General features: G+C 33.0%; 1 protein-coding gene across 1 annotated transcript; it reads left to right on the forward strand.

Moving 5' to 3' along the window:
• The first annotated feature begins 4,100 nt into the window (after window positions 1-4,100).
• On the forward strand, window positions 4,101-6,632 carry LOC126728881 (uncharacterized). The gene is made up of 11 exons (XM_050434635.1): window positions 4,101-4,169; window positions 4,483-4,549; window positions 4,624-4,720; window positions 4,989-5,069; window positions 5,209-5,341; window positions 5,441-5,496; window positions 5,560-5,595; window positions 5,706-5,826; window positions 5,907-6,086; window positions 6,165-6,230; window positions 6,405-6,632. Exons 1-11 carry the CDS (start codon window positions 4,101-4,103, stop codon window positions 6,630-6,632), a joined length of 1,134 nt encoding a protein of 377 aa, XP_050290592.1.
• The last annotated feature ends 13,061 nt before the right edge of the window (window positions 6,633-19,693 follow it).

Genomic DNA, 19,693 nt, shown 5'->3' on the forward strand with positions numbered 1-19,693 from the left:
AACCAATGCATTATTAGAGGTAACTAAGAAAATTTCTAAATTTCCAGAGTCTCATGAATTGATGTAATTTTAAACTTTGATGGAGACACCATGGAAGCATGAATGCAGCAAATCTTCACGTTGCGCTGCTCAGACCTGTACGTGAATGTTGCGTGGAAGCAAAAGTTTTGTCCAGAAAACAACCTGCATTCAAAATATTTTCATTGTTGTTTTGTTTTGTTTTGTTTTTTTTTTTTTTTTTGTTTTTGATCATGGAAAGTAATGAATTGCTCATTTCAAATATGGTTTATTATATATTAAGAAAACATTTTCTGAACCATTCTTTTAGGCCTCTGTTTATTACCTTCCTTTGCTATTGAAAAAGAAAGAAAATTGATTTTCCCATTAGTCCGTCCTTCAATGAATAGTTGCTACAGATATTACCAGAGATTCTCTCACTGCAGTTTTAGTTGGGCCTTTGGAGAAGAGTATGACGCAGCCCATTTATGCGGCAAGTGGGCCTTGAATAGGGTGTGTTTAGTGTTGTTTTAACTGGTCATGTCCTCTAGGTTCTAGCCCCCCTTCTTTTTTTTTTTCTTTTAATAATTGTTACAATAATTTGGACAAAGAAATTCTAGATCAGAAAATGTCATTGAATTAAAAGATTTTTGGTCTGTCATTCTAGTCCTAACTTGTGTAATATAATATTCAATTCATGTGGTTGGTTTAAATAAATTAGAAACTTTTAGATTTTAAATTTAGATTAAATAATTGGAATAGAGAATGAAATGTCAATTATTTTAATTGATAAAATTTGTGGAAAGATTTGAGCTTTATTAATTTAGCTTTGAATTAACTAATATCATGTGTTTTTATTTGAGTAAATCTCCAAAATTCACTTCATCGTATTGATATGTTGGTTTTTATTTTGGATAAAATGTGTTGCTAAATTTATATAAAGTAATTTATACTAACAGTAACAGTCATTCTTGAAAATCCCTTAATTTTTTAAATCATCTAATCCAAACAAAGCATTTTTGATTAACAAAATTTTGTTTCCCTGGAAAAAGAGAAAATAATAAATAAATAAAACTATACTAGGAGACATCAATACTTCTAGTAAGCTTACCTTCACTTCTCTACCAAATTTACTCTTAACAAAAAAAGACATCTAAATTTATAAATCTCATTAAAAATAAAAAAATTTACACAATTTTACATCAACAACTGAAAAGCACAAATCTACTACCAATTTTACACATCTACTGACATACACAAATTTACACAAATCTCATTGCCTTATCTGCTCAATGTCATCCTTGCTGAGGTCGTTTGAAAACCAAGATGAGACATCATCATATTATCGATGAATTGGGAGGTCAATCTTGTCATTGTTGCCTACAAGCGCTAGAAGAAAGCTCCATCTTGTTCTCCATGAGTCGACTTCATTGTTGAGGTCCTCCAAGATAATGGCATCCCTATCCTCAGCCACACAAAGCTACTAAGTGAGAGAAGGGGAGAAATAATGAATAAAGATGAGAGATGAGGTGCTACAAGAATACAAAGATAATAATAGGTATCTTACACATTCAGCCAAAAATAAAATTTAAAAACAAAAACTGGAAAATATATGCCACTTTTGAAAATTTGGCCTATTGTAAAATTCAAAGGAGAAAAATCCTATATGATATGAGGTAATGCCGTATTGCCGTTGATAGAAAACGGCACCAATTTGCTGAACTACAAATTTAAAACGACGTCAATTTTGTCAACGATGTTAGGAAAATTAATGAAAGGTTTTACTCAAAACCTTTTGAAAAAAATATAGGATTTAAATTGATAATTTTAAAATGAGTATGATTAGTTTAAAACTACTACTATTCCATACGGTTTAAAACACGATTTATTGTTATTATCAGTATATTACTAAAAGCTGAAGCGTAGCGTTTAATTCTGCTGCTTTCACGTTGCGCCACATCAGCTATCACGTCATTTTCTTTAAAAAAAAATTATTTTCCCTTCAATTTTTAAATGGTTTTTACAATTTATAGCCCTATAAATCCCAGTCCTATAAATGCAGCTCACTACTTATTTATTTACTCCCACTATCACCCTATAATAAATTTGTATAATTAATCCAGCCCACCTTTTATTTATTTAGTTCCACTATCAAGCCCAACCCAAAGCCAAGAAATTAAAAATATCAAACATTCAAGCCGGTTTGAAAAAAAAAAGAAAAAAGAAAAAAAGGGAAGCTTAAAGGGAGGATAATATTGTGTTCAGGGTTTTGAAATATGTAACGTAGAGGGAAGCTTAAAGGAAAAAAAAAAAAAAAAAAAGTATGTTGAAGTCGGTTTGGAAGAAAAAAAAAATGAAATAAAAGAAAAGGGAAGCGTTTAGGGTTTTGAAATATGTAACGTAGAGGGAAGCTTAAAGGGAGGAAAAAAAAAAAAAAAAAAAAAGACGTTGAAGCCTTCAGGTATTGCTTGAGAAAACAGAGAGTTTGAAAGCTACCCACCTTCCTGCTCTACCGTTTCTCAGTAACGGCTACCTATCTGATTTCCTTCCTCCCTTTATTCCTTTCCATACAGTTTATAAATACTGACAGAACCTCCTTGCTTTGGTTGAGGTATCTCTACATCTCAATTCTTTTTTTGGGGTGCAAAACTTTTATTCTCTGTTTCAATTCTTTTTTTTGGGTGCAAAACTTTTATGCTCTATTTATATAAATATGAGACGCTTTTTTTTTTTTTTTTTATTCTTCTTTTTTTTATGCTCCATTAAACCGTTGTTTTAAAATTGACAAAATATCTATTTATCGCTTTCACAATTTTTCTGATTTATATTGAATATTTGTTTTCCTGTTCCTATGACGACACTTTATTATTAGACAAAACATTAGGCACTTATATTAAAAAATAATATTGCTAGGGTCTCAAAAAAAAAATGATAAGGAGAAGGGAGAATCTCTTATGCCACATACCAAGACCATCAGTCATGTAGTAAACTAATGACTGAAACGGCACCTTCTTTGGTTGTAAGAATAACGTGTGAGATGATTTTAAATATTCATGTATTTCATTTTTATATTTAAAAAGTTCATCTACTTAATTTATACATTAATAACTAGACAATTAAACAATAATTCATACAAAATTAAAAACTTCAAAAATTGTCTATACATATTCATCATGGATGGTTTTAAATTTACATTTAACTTTGGATTTATGTATTCTTATGCTTTAATTTACATATTTCTAACTAAACAATAAAATTATGAAGAAATAATTACAGCAATTCTTTTTTCTACTCTTTAAAAAGTCACAAATTTTTGGTTAAAAATTTGTTTATATGTCCTCATGTTGATTGGAAGATCCGTAACACTAACCTTCAGTAGCAGAATAAAATTACAAAAGAAAAACCCACCTAATTAACCAATGACTCAAAAAACATATTCAAAAAGGCAAGAGCACCATATACATAATATATATTTTAAATTATATCTTCTTTTTGCGCAGATCAACTTTAGATTTCATCCCGGTATCAATTAATTGACCTAACCACTAAATACATTATATTTAAAAAAGTAAGGCCATTATTACTTCCGTTACAATTAAATAATTAATTAATTGAGACTAAAATAAATCAATGCCTTCGTATTCGATTGAAACATTAGAGGGGAGGGCGAGAACCTTTCACATACCACCAATGTAACCACATCTATAACTATTTAAGACACCCATGATATCTATTTCTATTTCATAACCATACCATACAAATTACAACTACCAACACAACGTACTTTGCAACAATAGAGACAGAATTTCCAGCTACAAGATATTGGAAAGATAATAAATTTTCCTTATGTACAAGGTATGTATACTACATCTCAAAACTATTTATTTCTATTTCATAAGATGAATAAAGATCATTAGAAATTTTAGATATGCTTAGTTATATAAAGCGTTCAATTTCATTACTCTATTTCCATTCTAACAATAGTTCAACTCAATTGGGTCCAACTAATGACTATATTATCAGTTCCAAAAATGAGTTACAATCTCATCAAGCAACTTTAAGATAAAAAGGAGAATTGGAAGGTAAGAGTCAGACTTTCAAGAATGTGGGAAGCTGTCAACCGAAAAAATCTAGAACTAATCAGTTTGGACATGGTTCTTATAGATGAACAGGTTAGATTTGAATTGAGATTCTATTTTGTCATATTTTCTTTACTCGACTCACACCTTAAAACTAAAATTGCCACTAACAAATTACTTATTTAAGTACCAGGATGACACAATACACGCGACAATTCAAAAAAACAATGTTAAGAAGTTTCAGGAACAACTATGAGAAGGACAATTATATTCACTGTCCAATTTTCGAGTAGATACTTACAAGGAAAAAGATAGCTATCGGCCTATAAGTAAAGACAAGAAAATAAACTTTCTACGTACAACAGTTATTGAGGAGCTAAAAGAGGCTGAAATTACTATCTCTCAGCATAAATTTGAATTTGTTGATTACAGAACAATTGTGGATCGCTTTGACAATTACAAACAATTGACAGGTAGCCTAAAAAGTCTCAAATTTATTTTCAAATAATTACGTTTCAAATTACTTAATCAACTTTATTTGTTGCAGACATCATTGGAAAAATAGTTGGTGTTGGACCACTAGAAAATGTTCATGTTCAAGGATCTACTGTCCCAATGAGAAATATAGATATCATGAATCCAGAGTAAGCTTTACATGTACATATGGATTCATTGCATAATACTACTTTAAACTCTTTATCACTTACATATTTGTTTGCCACAGAGAAATCAAAATAAGAATTACTCTCTGGGGACCAACATTGAATGAAATTGAGGACAATTTTTACACCAACAATCCAGGACCCTTTGTCATAATAGTGACATCTACTATTGTGAAAACTTTTAGAGGTAATAACTTCTTTTAAACATATCTTTTCTTTTACATAATTAACATATTTTTATTAAATACAGGGGAACACTATTTGTCATCTACAAGTGCAACAAAGTGTACATCAATTTAGAAATACCTGAAACTGCAACATTGATTGATAGGTATTTAGATTTTCCATACCATGCTTTTATTCTAATTTATTATTTTAAAAATAATCTTGATACTTTTATTTAGTACAATACAATCTTCATATCAAATAATTATTCGCTATGTTTTGATTTAAATCTTCTACCATCAAAGAAATGTGGAAAAGACTGAAATTGAAGGCATTCCTCTACAATTCAAGCAAGAAATATCAGTTGAAAAAAGAATCACACAAAATAGAAGAACAATCAAGGAAATAACATCCTTGGAATGGACGTCAGATGATCAGGTAATCAACATTTTTTCCCAATAACGTTAGACCAATAATATATTTAGTTCTCAATAAGCTTAACACTAAATACATTTCTTTTTTTCTTTTATATTGTAGGAAAATGTCTTCACATGCCTTGCAACAATTGAAAATATTGAAAAAAACTTTGGATGGTACTATATCGGATGCGCAAAGTGAAACAAAAAAGTTAAATCTGAAAATGATTTTTGGTGCAGCCATTGCAAAAGTAACTCTAATTTTCCAATTCCAAGGTAAATATAAATTACCAATTTTAGAATCATTCAATATATGTAAACATAAAACAAAAAAAATATATATTTATCAAACAAAAATGATACAAATTATATATTTATACATGCAGGTATAGAATTCAACTCAACGTTGATGATGGAACAGAGCGTGCCATATTTATTTTGTTTGACAAGGAAGTTGAAAAATTACTTCACACAACAACAAGAGAACTATCAAACAAATATGCAACTGTAAGATCATACAATTAGCATATATAATCTTTCGTTTAATTTGAAAAGAATATACAAAATTACATTTAATATTTTATCAGATGAATGCAAATTCGACCCTACCAAATGAAATAGAGAAGCTCATTGGAAAAACATTTGTGTTCCAACTAAAGCTTAACGACTATAATTGGAAGGAAGGATGGGAATTATATACAATTGAAAAGGTGTTTGACAACATTTCAAATGACGAAACGGCAATGAAACTTGATCATATTGCAACAGTAAGCTGTCAACTATTAAAAACTTAAGCCTATTTGCAAATCCAAATATTATGTTTTAAACCACATATTGTGTTTTAGGAACCACTGCAAAATGATGAAATCAAGGAAACTCCAGATCAAAATTCTGACAAAAACACATTTGAAGTATTTGATACAAAACCATCCACAGGCGCAAATAATGATCCAGCTGACCCACCCAAAAAAAAAAAAACCAAATGGTGATATCACAATAGTAAGCTTTCTACTTCTACATTTATTTGCAAATTCATTCAAAAAAAAATATCTACTATGTACTTCAATAAACATTCTTTGGTGTAGGAAGCATTGGAGAATTATGAAGTCAAGAAAAACTCAGTCCAAACTTCTGAGAAAAACAAATTTGAAGTTCTGGATACAAAACCATTAACAAGCACAAATAATGATGAAAAAAGATCAAAACAAGAACACAATAATGGTGCCATCCCATCAATGAGTTCTGCCTCTAATGTTGAAGATGCGGAACCAAGTGACGATAACATGTTCCTTCGAGATCTAATCAATCGTTGAAGAGCTACAAAACACAAGTCGTCAAAAAAGAAGAAGCTTCAAAGACACAAATGATATTGGACTTTTATATTTTCTTCCTTTTATGAACTTATTTCAAGGTTCTATTATATCTTCATATTGTCCCAAAAAAATCAAATAAAATACTTTGCTTCATTAATAATAAAAGTTGTTTGGAAAATCAAATCGGTGTCCAATTAAGCACAACCACTAATAAAATCAATACCAGCCACCACCTATAGCTACTCTTATTACATGAAATTCACTCATTTAAGTTTAATTACAAAGTGACTTTATGTTTCCAAAAAGCATAATACAATAAAATTTCCTCATCCTATTTATAATACTAATCTCTATCTTTAAAGGAATAGATCTTTTTTTACAAGTTCACACAAGCTGGAATATTTCTTCAGGTCTCTCTAAAATGAAATTCTTAGCTAAAATCGTCCTCATATTATTGGTAGGGTGTTCATGTTATCCACCAGTTATTTCAAATGATCTTTTACTATAATGATGGTTAGTAAATGGAGGTTGGTAGGTACTATGGAGTCATGTCAGCAGCTATGGTGTCTATCTTTCAATATGAAATTTTACTGAATTACATTCCCACGATACAAAAGAATATAAAACCCAGACAAGTTGGGAAAATGGGGAAATTTTATAAATAAAATAGGTTCCAAATACTCTAGAACCACATAATATTCAAATTTTGAGATAACTGTTGTTGACTACACATATTTTTTACATAGGCTGCCAGTGGACTCTAATTATCACAATTGGGTATTATCTTAAAAACACCCTCTTTCTTTTTGTATCATTGTGTGCAAGTTTGTAATTTTTTTTTTTGGAATAATTTCGGTTTGCTTTGCTATTGCATCGACCCATAACAAATATGACTTTAATTTTGTTTAATCACCCCCAAATGATGAATTCATGAATTAAATAGAAATAAATAATAGGGAATTAAGTATCAAGTTTGTTGTTTTCGTTTGATCAATAATTAGTAATAATTGAAAGCATGAATAGTTTTAAATTTTCATAGAACCTACAAAAAATTCTACATCTAAATAACTAGCATAACAACTGGTCCATTCCCACAAATATTTAATTTCCATTCAACCGTTGTTTTAAAATTGACAAAATATCTCTTTATTGCTTTCACAGTTTTTCTTATTTATATTGAATATTTTTTCTGTTCCTATGACGACACTTTATTAATAGACAAAACATTAGGCACTTATATCAAGGCGGTGATCCAATCTATTCCCACATACTCAATGAGTGTGTTTCGACTACCCTTGGGTTTAATTAAAGATATAGAGGCGATGATCCGTAAGTTTTGGTGGGGCAACCAAGATAATAAAAGGAGAATGCAGTGGGTGAAGTGGGGTACTCTTTGTTCTCCAAAGTCTTTGGGAGGAATGGGGTTTCGGGATCTCAGACAGTTTAATGATGCACTCCTCGGTAAACAAGTGTGGAGACTCTTTCATGAGAAAGGTACGCTGCTGTACAAGGTGTTTAAACCAAAATACTTCCCATCAAGTAGCATTTTGGAAGCAGACTTCAATCAACGAAGTTCTTTTGCATGGAAAAGTATTTTACTAGCAGAGAGGTTATTTGCAAGGGTGCACGGTGGAGAGTCGGAGACGGGTCATCCATAAACATTTGGAATCATAGGTGGCTGAATTGTCCAGGGAGTGGCAAGATTGTATCTCCCAATATTAATCCATCTCTGTCCTCAGTGAAGAATCTATTCATCCCTGGCACTAAAGTTTGGAACAAGGAGCTTATTGAGCAGACTTTCTTACCTTGGGAAGCTGAGAGGATTCAAAGCATTCCGGTCAGTCATTTTCCAATGGAGGATTTGCTTATTTGGCCACTCACCAATGATGGGAACTACACAGTTAAGAGCACTTACCAGCTGTTATCCTCAGAAATCAGAGCTACTCTGCCTAGCTCATCTGAAACAGAGAATTGCAAGCATTTTTGGAAAGGAATATGGAAGTTACAAGTACCTAACAAAGTGAAGCATTTTGTGTGGAGAGCTTCAAGGGACTCTTTGCCTACCAAGCTGAATTTTTTCTCTCGGCATGTCTTACCTGATCAATTCTGCAACCTCTGTAAAGATCATCCCGAAGATTCCATTCACTGCTTATGGCTGTGTGATGGAGCCAAAAGTATTTGGCTATCGGACCCAACATTTAGTTTCCTACGATCAAAATTTTTCAGAGGTTTTGGTGATCTTGTCGCTGCTGTGTTGGAAGATACAAGCCCAAATTTTGCTGCTCTGTTTTCAATGGTTGCATGGTGCATTTGGGTTAGACGGAATAAATTGAGAGAGAAGCTGCCGGTGTGGGCTGTAGGGGAAACGGCGCGACGAGCTCGGGAGTTGCTGCAGGAGTATTGGGACGTTCAGGGCAGGCCATCTCGGACCTCTGTTCAGCGCCCAAGGCAGAAATGGTCGCCGCCGGAGTTAGGAGTTTATAAACTTAATTTCGACGGCGCCATCTTTGAAGGTTCAACGAGAGCGGGGTTGGGGGTGGTAGTGAGGGATGCTGAAGGTATGATCATAGCTCCACTAAGCCAGAACATCCAACTTCCTAGCTCAGTAGACTTGGTCGAAGCCTTAGCCGCCCGGAGAGCTATCTTATTTGCTCAGGAGCTCTGTCTTGCTCACGTGATGGTGGAGGGTGATTCACTGAGGGTCATTACAGCTATTAATAACCCATAAAAGAATAGGACACAGTGGGGTCATGTTGTTGAAGATATTAAAAAAGCCAGGTCTTGGTTCCAAACTTGTAGTTTCGGTCATATCTACAGGGAGGGTAATAGTTTAGCCCATTCTCTAGCTTAATGAGCAGTTTTATCTGCTGATTTAGATGTGTGGTTAGAAGAACTACCACAGGATTTAATTGATGTATTTCAGTCTTATTTATCTTAATAAAATTGACTTACCTATTTCTCAAAAAAAAAAAAATATTAAACAATATATATATATATATATATATATATATATATATATATATATATATTGCTACGGTCTCAAAACAAATTATAAACTGAAGGAAGAATCTCTTATGCCACATACCAAGACCATCAGTCATGTAGTAAGCCAATAAGTGAAATGGCACCTTCTATGGTTGTAAGAATAACGTGTGAGAGGATTTTACATATTCATGTATTTCATTTTTATATTTAACAAGTTCATCTACTCAATTTAGACATTAATAATTAGACAATTAAATAATAATTCGTACAAAATTAAAAACTACAAAAATTGTCTATACATATTCATCATGGATGGTTTTAAATTTACATTTAACTTTGCATTTATGTATTCTTATGCTTTAATTTACATATTTATAACTAAACAATGAAAATTATGAAGAAAATAATTACAGCAGTTCTTTTTTCTACTCTTTAAAAAGTCACAAATTTTCTGTTTTTTTTTTTTTTTTTTTTTTTTAATGATTTTGTTTTGCTTTGCTATTGCATCGACCCATAACAAATATGACTTTTTTTTTTGCTTAATGACTCCCAAATGATGAATTCATGAATTAAATAGAAATAAATAATAGGGAATTAAGTATCAAGTTTGTGGTTTAAGGAGGTTGGACGTAATACCTTATAACATGTGATATAGCCATGGTACACAAAAATTGTAAACAGGTTGCCCATTGCTCTTCATAATTACAAAATATCCAAGTGTGTCCAAGTTCCGACTAACCTTCATTTCACTATCAGACAAAGTTAACATCCTACACAACTTGATTTAACATTATGTTATTAGATACATCCACTAGATTATATACTAAAAGTTGATGGCCGGCAGGGCAAAAGCCACTTGATCATATGAAAAGCCCCAAAGAAAATGGAAAATGGAAAAAATAAAATATGCCCAAAAAAAAAAAAAACGTATGAAAATTGAATAGTCAAACATAATTTACAGGATTTAAGACTTATAGAGGAGGGTATATGAAAGGCTTCTATTCAAAAATAAAACCCAAAAAATTAATTAAAAATAATTGCAAATAAATTCAACAATCACTCATTTATACAAAAATCAAAACACTATAAATTACAAAACAAAACAACCAAAAAATACACACCAAAAATAGCATAAAAATACACTTACCACAATCACAAAAATGAGCATGCAACATGAATTACCGACAGATTTATTGCTCGAAATATTTTCCAATGTTGGAAGACAATCACCAAAATTTTTAGGCAACATCAAAATCAGGTACACAACTTTAAATTCAAATCTCATGTTTGTTACTTTCACATGAACTCACCACTTTTTCCCTACTAATCACAATCAATCACATCCATAATTGTGCCACAAAATATTGAAATCTTATATTTCCTCTTTTTATTAACTTTTTACTATGACGTAGTGCGCAATTCTATAGTCATCGTTATATTTCTAAAACAAAAAATATTTATAGCTTCATCAATCAAATATTGCAATTAAAAAAAAAAAAAATTACACTCCCTAGGGGTTGAACAGATGCAGAGTTCTTCTTTATGGCTATAGCCCTTCACATTAAAGTTCCCTGCATTACATAGATGGTGTATTCCAAACTCATGACATGAATGATGTTACATATATATATATATATATATATATTTTCTTCCTCATTACAATGTATATATCTATATATATATATATATATATATATACATATATTTTCTTTCTCATAACAATGTTGGTCCGTATATCACAACTTCCAATTTCCTCTTTTTATTAACTTTTTACTGTTAAGTACTGCGCAATTCTATAGACATTGTTCTATTTCTGAAAGAAAAAATATTTATAACTTCAATCAAATATTGCAATTGTGATAATAATAATGTTCAAGTATAATTCTTAGTATATGATTATTGTCATGTTTTGTCACCAGTTCATTTTTTCTAACGCATTAGTTTCTTAATATGTCTTTTCATTTTTTAAAAACAACTGCAAGCGATTCAATCGGCTAACCAAAAGGAAAAAAGTTCTTCACCACATCAATCTAACTGGACTACTCCAAAATCCATTATTCCTTCGAAACGATAAAGAAAAACTCATTCATCAATGCTTTAGGGCTGGAAACAAACAAGCACTATTTTAGGTCGGAGCTCACAAATATTTTGTACAAGATCAAACTAAAGTGGGAAAACAAATCCTTCTTCAAGCAAACATAGAAGGAGACAAAAATGCAAAGTATGGACTCGCAATTGCGTTGTTATGCGAATCAAATGATGAAGGAATACAATTACTATTATCAATTCTAAACCAACCAAATGGAAAACAATTGCTGCAAAACTATCGACAAATCCTTCGACATACAGTTTTTGGAACAAACTCATTTCGCATCCCAAAAAACCAAGCATGCAAGAAAAATGGAGTGGGTCATTGGGATCGTGAATGCCCTTACCCATATGGAAATGAAGAATTACATGTAACATGCAAAATGTGCTCAATTGACTTGGAAATGTACAAATTAGCCAACTGAGTTTGGTAGAAATTATGTTTCCAAAAAGCATAATACAATAAAATTTCCTCATCCTATTTATAATACTAATCTCTATCTTTAAAGGAATAGATCTTTTTTTATTATTAAAATTTAATTAAAAACGCTTGAAACAACTTAATTACAGTCCTCTAAAGTTTTCACCTAGCATGACGCTAACTTCGAATTTATAAAATTCTTTCTATCTAATTTTAAGTTAATTAAATTTTGCTAACTTGGGAAGATGGATGATCAACTCTTGACTGACTACAATGCCAACTATAGTTCTATCATTTCCACATCTAATTCCAAGACAATACCTTCTATCATCATGAATCCTACAATATATTGTTTATACATATATAATGCAACTTAAGTACTAATACATTCAAAAATATTTCAAATAATAACACGATCATAAAAAAAATAACCACGCGCAACGCGCGGGTCCGCGACTAGTTATTCTTAAAGGTTGAGGTATGTCCAAGTTAAGCTATTATAATCACATAAACAATAATAAATAAATAAATTACGCTATAATTGGCAGTCCAAGGAACTCATAGTTTCATCACCCAATTGAAGTCTTATATCATGTCCAATAAAAATTAAGAAGTCCTATATCATGAGATTCATGACAAAGAATTTTTTCCATTATCAGTTTTTGTGATTTTCTTTAGTCAGGTGATAGCCATCGAGAGGGGTTGCAGTAGCAACATTGGTTTCCAATCGATAAGCAAGGTGATAAGAATATTCCAAATACAGAATGTCAAGGTGAGCAATCAGATTCACGTCGACAGCAAAAGAAGCACTTAGAAACAGTCCCATCCAAGCACTGTCAATGTACAAACATTTTATGAACCATTTTTTATGCCTCTTTTTACTAAAGTCTTTGCTATTGAAAAAAAAGAAAATTGATTTTCCCATTAGTCCTTACTTCTATGAAGCTATGCTCGGAGACCAGTTGTTTATAGTTGCTACAGATCATATTACCAGAGATTCTCTCACTGCCGTTTTAGTTGGGCCTCTAGAGAAGCGTATGATGCAGCCATTCCTGCACAAGTGGGCCTTGAATAGGGTGTGTTTAGTGTTGTTTTAACTGGTCATGTCTTCTAGCCCCTCTATCCTGTTTTTCTTTTTTAATTTTTTTAATAATTTGTTTACAATAATTTGGACAAAGAAATTTGATCCTTGATTTTCTTAAAGGAGATCAAATAATGTAATTGAATTAAAAGATTTTTGGTCTATCATTCTAGTACTAACTTGTGTAATGTAATATTCAACTCCTGTGGTTAATTTAACTTCATCATATACAGATGTTGGTTTTTTATTTTGTATAAAACATGATGTTAAATTTTTATAAAGTAATTTATACTAATAGTCATTCTTCAAAATCCCTAGATTTTTTTAAAATCATCTAATCCAAAGTCCAAATGAACATTTTTGATATAGCAAAATATCTTTTTCCCTAAAAAAAAAAAAAGAAAAAAAAGAAAAACCTATACTATGAGACATTTTTCCTGTCCTTCTTGGCATTTTCCTTTGTTTACATTTTTTTAGAATATTTATTTTTTGAAATAGAAGATAGAAAACTTTATTGAGGATAAACCAAAGAAAGAAAAGAAAAGAGCTAAAGGCCAGAACCGAAGTTCCACCCAGAAAATGAACTAAAAGCCGAACAGAGCTACACCCGAAAAAAGACAAAAAAACAAAAAAAAATGTAAGATAAGGCCAGCAAGGCACACATGCTTGCCCAGCCTAAGACCGATTCTGAGATCGCATGAGCCTCTGGTACTCCTCCAACAAACAAACAGCACTCTCCATAATCTGTCGAGGATGAGGTTGGGTTTTCTCAAAATAGAATTTGTTCCTAGCATTCCATATTGCCCTACTCATAACAGCCCACTTCTCAAGTTCCTGAGTTTCCAACTTAGCTACCAGCTGCCGAAATAATAAGAAGAAATTTTGTTGATCATTGGAACATTTCTGTAGTCTACCACGAGATAAAGCCCATACATTACGTGCAAGCGGGCAACTCCACAGAATGTGGTCCGTAGATTCTGACTCTCGGCAACAAACTTCGCATCTTGGCTCAGTCATCACTTTCCGTCGACACAAGTTATCCCCAGTAGGCAAGATATTAGAACACGCACGCCAGAGAAAGGTTCGAACCTTTGGGGGTACGTTAAGGGACCAAATCCTTCTCCATATTGGCCCATCTGATCGGGCTGTGGACTGTGGAGTGTTCCACTTCACCTTGTTGGTTCATGCGAAGAGCTTCCTGATATGCAGATCTAACAGAAAATTGATGATTTCTAGTCCGCATCCATACCAGCTGATCCTGATTTCTAGAGTTGAGAGGAAGAGCAAAAATTTCTTGGCAGGTACGAGGAGCAAAAATGGCAGTGATGATTGTTCTATCCCACTGTCTAGTAACCCCATCAATAAGTTCACTCACACGCATCTCAGATGGTGGGATGTCAGCAAGAAATCTAGGTGGGTTAGGAAGCCAACTCATGTTAGTGATTCGAACCTTATGACCATCTCCAATTCGCCATCTAGTACTCTTTCGAATGAAGGGAAATATCTAGCTTTATAAACTCTATAAAACAATGAGTAGGTGTGATGAAGAAGTCTCCATACCTGATTAGCAAGCATAGCTAAGTTAAAAGCCTGGATATTCCGAAATTCCATACCCCCTTTGGCTTTTGAAGTGCAAAGTTTTCTCCAGTTAATCCAATGGATTTTTTTCTCATCCTTTGATTGCCCCCACCAATATTTAGCCAATGTAGAGTTGATGGTATTGCAAAGGGTCATCAGAAGATTTAGGGTTATAAACGAGTCAAACTTTGTCGAGTAGTGCATGTTTGAGTATGGCTTGTCAATAAAAATCAAATGCTCAAGCTTGGCTCGAGCTTGAGACAAGCCTAAAAACAATGTTTGAACTTGAGCTTAAGTCAAGCTTTTAAGCTTGGGATCCAAAAAAATTGCATCATCAAATACTTATATCACTAAAAGTCAAGTAAACAAAAATAATAATAACAATATACTCATTTTTCATACTTCTAATCAAGTAAACAAAAAATAATAATAATAATGTACCTAATTAAATCCATCCATTAACATCCACATTTGTTCAAAATACAATTTTCACATCTACATTTGTCATTTGTGCAACTATAATCTTCACAAATCTAAATAAATTAAAATTTCAAAACATGTATGAATAAACAAGCTATAAATTAACATTCCAAAACATATGTGCAATGTCATAATAATGAGTTTATTTAGTAAACATATATCAAGCTATAAACGAGCCTAAACTCAGCATGTTTTGTATTGAGCCCTATTATTCACGAGCTTGTTTACAAATATATATATATATATATATATTTTTTTTTTTTTTTTCTGCTTGAGCTCAGCTTGTTTATCAAACAAGCCTAAAACTAAGGCTCAAGATTGGCTTATTTATAAATAAACGAACATGAATGAGCTTTTTATTGAGTCGAGCCCGAGTTGTTCATGAGCAGCTTGGTTCGTTTATGTAACGCCCCAAAATCATAGGCAATAAAAGTCTATTTAATATGAATAATCCATAAAAATATTAAATAAAAGAAACTAGAAACCTTGAATCTGATTACAAAAGTCAGAGCTCTAATTCACCAAATACAAAACATCCTCAAAAATTATTCTCCAATACAAAGTTTAATGTCATAAAATAATAATAAAATCCTCAGTTCCACAAAAATAATTTGTAACTTCTATCTCCCAAGAATCTCTACTCCAGTAATCCACCTAATGTATCTGTAATGGGAAATAAAGGGGGGTGAGATAACTCAATAAGTGGAATTCACTAACATTGGGTGTGGGAACAAACCTTTCAAATAAATAATTCTTTCAACAGATTCACAATTTAGAACTCACCAATATTTTGTCATCAACTATTTCATGTAAAAGAAAATAATATCTTTATATTGTGAGCCATCATAATATATATATTGATACCATCACATAAACAATTCCCTAGGCTTTTCTCGTGGTCAACGTTTACGCCCCGTTGACAGGGTTGTGCTGTCCCCTTTTTGGGACTGGAACCTCCTTTCATCCCATTTCTCAAGGATGGCTCCTTTGGAACCTAAAGGTACACTCCCTTGCTAAGGAGCTTCCTTTTGGATCCTCAATAGTATGCTCCCTTGCTAAGGAGCTATCAAATGTGCACTGTCCCCTTTTGGGACCGTCCCTTGCTAAGGACTAGCTGCAGCATGATTGTCCCTTGCTAAGGACTAAATATCATACTGAGCTTCTAATCACGACTTGCCATAGGTTTTCAAAACATGTTCAATATGCTCACAAAATAATCCATTCATACTTCTCAAAATATAAAGACATATTCACACATACAAGTTTAAATAAAATTAGGTTGTCCCACAAGTTTTTCATAAAATGAATAGCCAATGTGCACATCAAACATTTGTAAAATATTCATTTATATATAGAATATCAACATATTCTTTCATATAAAATAGTTTAATAATTAACACTGTTCTGGGAAAACCCCCAAAATTAGTAAACACCACTTACCTCTTAGCTGCAAAAATAAAGGAAATCAACCTCCCTTGAATCACAACAATTCAGTAGAATTAGAACCTAGCAATACCAAAAATAGGTTCATCAATACACAATTTCCCACTTCAAAATTTATTTTCACACTTAAACGGTTTTATCCTAAACAATATTAATATATCCCAAATTCACCATTTAATCACTTAACTATCCAATTCACTTCCAGCTTTGATCAGATTTTTGGACCTACAATTACCGCTGCATAATCATATCTTTAGGCTCTACACAATCGGATTTTTGGGCTTAAAAAGTTGCTACATACTCAGTGGCTTAGAGATGATAATTTAGTATCACTAGATGCAGAGATAGGTATCAAATAACATAATGCAGCCGGCCCTTTTCCATTAATATAATCTATGCATGAAACTTTAGTGCAACAGAAAGATGGACATGTGATCAACCTAATATATACCTTAATCTATTCATCCAATTGCCTAGTATTCCCTTGATGCCACCAAAACACAAGGAAGTTGCTGGACACGTAATGAACAAGGACAACGTGAAGACACATGGCGGATGGGTGGTGACAATTAGTGAGGCCATAAGCGGTCATATAATGTTCACAGAAACCCTTTTCTTATCAACATAATCGTATCCTTAGATCCATAACAGCAGCCCCTATTTTTATTATTATTATTATATTATTCTATTTTTTTTTTTTTCTATTAGGTACGCCACTAACAGATTTTCCTATAAGATTGGAAAGAAAAGCTAGCCATTGAGTATCACAATTTTCCCAAGTTTAGAGTAGAAGAGAGTCATACCTTTAGTCTCCACTCACAGCCACAGTGAAGCAAAGCAAGGTTCAGAAGTGTGAAGCGGCTGAAGCAAAAGAGGCACCATCAGTAAATACATGTGTATCTTATGAGGAAAAAGGCTAGGGTTTTCAAGGCCCATGTATTTACTTATGCCACTTTACTTGGGCTTCCTATTCCATAGTATTTATCTTCTTTTTAATACCTTGGGCCCAATATTAATTATTCCATTTAATTATAGGCCTCCTTTAAAATTTACTTATAATAATTTAATCGGTAACAAAATTTATGGGGTGTTACATCCTTCCCCCCTTAAAAAAATTTCGTCCTCGAAATCTTACATACCTTCGTTAACGAACAACTCTGGATACTTTGATTTCATCTCATCTTCTCGCTCCCAAGATGCCTCCTCCACTGTGTGGTTCTTCCAAAGAACCTTAACCAATGTTATGGTCTTGGTGCGTAGCACATGGTCCTTACGGTCAAGAATTTGGATTGGAACTTCCTCATAAGTCAAGTTGTCTTTGATCTTGAGTGGCTCATAGTTCAAGACATGTGAAGGATCCGGGATGTACTTTCTCAGCATGGAAACATGAAACACATTATGCACTCCTGCAAGTGTAGGCGGTAAAGCCAACTCATAGGCAACTTTACCAATACGTTTCAGGATCTCAAATGGACCAACAAATCTGGGACTCAACTTCCCCTTCTTCCCAAACCTCATCACACCCTTCATTGGGGAGACTTTCAAAAATACCATATCTCCAACTTCAAATTCTACTTTCTTCCTTGAGTGGTCATAATAACTCTTCTGTCGACTTTGTGCTGTTTGCAATCTTTTATGAATCAAATCAATCTTCTCAGATGTCATCTGAATGATTTCTGGTCCCAACAATTTCCTCTCACCAACCTCTTCCCAACACAATGGGGACCTGCATTTTCTACCATACAAAGCCTCATAGGGAGCCATCTCAATACTAGAGTGGTAGCTATTATTATAGGCAAATTCCACTAAAGACAAGTATTTTTCCCAATTCCCTTTGAAATCCAATACACAAGCCCTTAACATATCCTCCAGAGTACGAATAGTCCTTTCTGATAATCCATCAGTTTGTGGGTGGAAGGCAGTACTAAAGCTAAGATTAGTACCCAAAGCTTTATGTAGGCTTTCCCAAAACCTTGAGGTGAATCTTGGGTCTCGATCGGACACAATTGATGCTGGAACTCCGTGAAGTCTCACAATCTCATCAATATATATCTGTGCTAGCTGATCAAGTGAGTAAGTCATCTTAACAGGAATAAAATGTGCTGTCTTTGTCATTCTATCCACAATTACCCAAATGGCCTCATGTCCCTTAGGAGATCTTGGCAAACCAGTCACAAAATCCATACATATACACTCCCACTTCCACTCAGGAATGGGAAGTGGTTGTAGCAATCCTGAAGGTTTCTGGTGTATTGCCTTAATTTGCTGACAAGTCAAGCATTGTTCCACAAACTGAGCTATCTCCCTCTTCATGTTATTCCACCAATAAGTTTCTCGAATGTCACGATACATTTTAGTGCTACCAGGATGCACAGAGTATGGGGTACGATGAGCTTCTTCCATAATCTCCTTCTTTATTGCAAAATCATTTGGCACACAAAGTCTTTTTCCAAACCTCAAGACACCCTCATTAGACACATTGAATTCTGGTCTCTTCCCTTCTTGTACCTCTTCTATGATCTTTATAACTTGTGCATCATCAACCTGTGAACTCTTAATCTTCTCAATCAAAGTGGGTTGTATTGTCAAACTAGCCATAAAGACTTGGGAATCACCCATGACAATTTCAATTCCCAACCTCTCCAAGTCCTTAATAATCACCTTTTGAGTAGTTAACAAGGCAGCTGAGAAACCAGAAGACTTCCGACTAAGCGCATCAGCTACCACATTAGCCTTGCCTGGATGGTAATTGATTGAGCAATCATAATCTTTAATCAACTCAAGCCACCTTCGTTGCCTCATATTCAATTCTTTCTGAGTAAAGAAGTACTTCAAGCTCTTATGATCTGTATAAATCTCACACCTTTCACCAAACAAATAATGTCTCCAAATCTTCAATGCAAACACCACTGCAGCCAACTCCAAATCATGAGTGGGATAATTTTGTTCATAACTTTTTAATTGGCGGGATGCATAAGCTATGAC

This window comes from Quercus robur, chromosome 5 (genome assembly GCF_932294415.1).
Source record: "Quercus robur chromosome 5, dhQueRobu3.1, whole genome shotgun sequence".
Taxonomy (NCBI): Eukaryota; Viridiplantae; Streptophyta; class Magnoliopsida; order Fagales; family Fagaceae; genus Quercus; species Quercus robur.

What these genes read in the sequence shown, in the direction of transcription:
- LOC126728881 (XM_050434635.1), top strand. Translation starts at nt 4,101, where the DNA reads ATGTGGGAAGCTGTCAACCGAAAAAATCTAGAACTAATCAGTTTGGAC. An exon ending in ATTGAAAAAAACTTTGGATG is followed by an intron (nt 5,497 to 5,559) that starts GTACTATATCGG and finishes TTTTTGGTGCAG; the next exon opens with CCATTGCAAAAGTAACTCTA. An exon ending in AACTTGATCATATTGCAACA is followed by an intron (nt 6,087 to 6,164) that starts GTAAGCTGTCAA and finishes ATTGTGTTTTAG; the next exon opens with GAACCACTGCAAAATGATGA.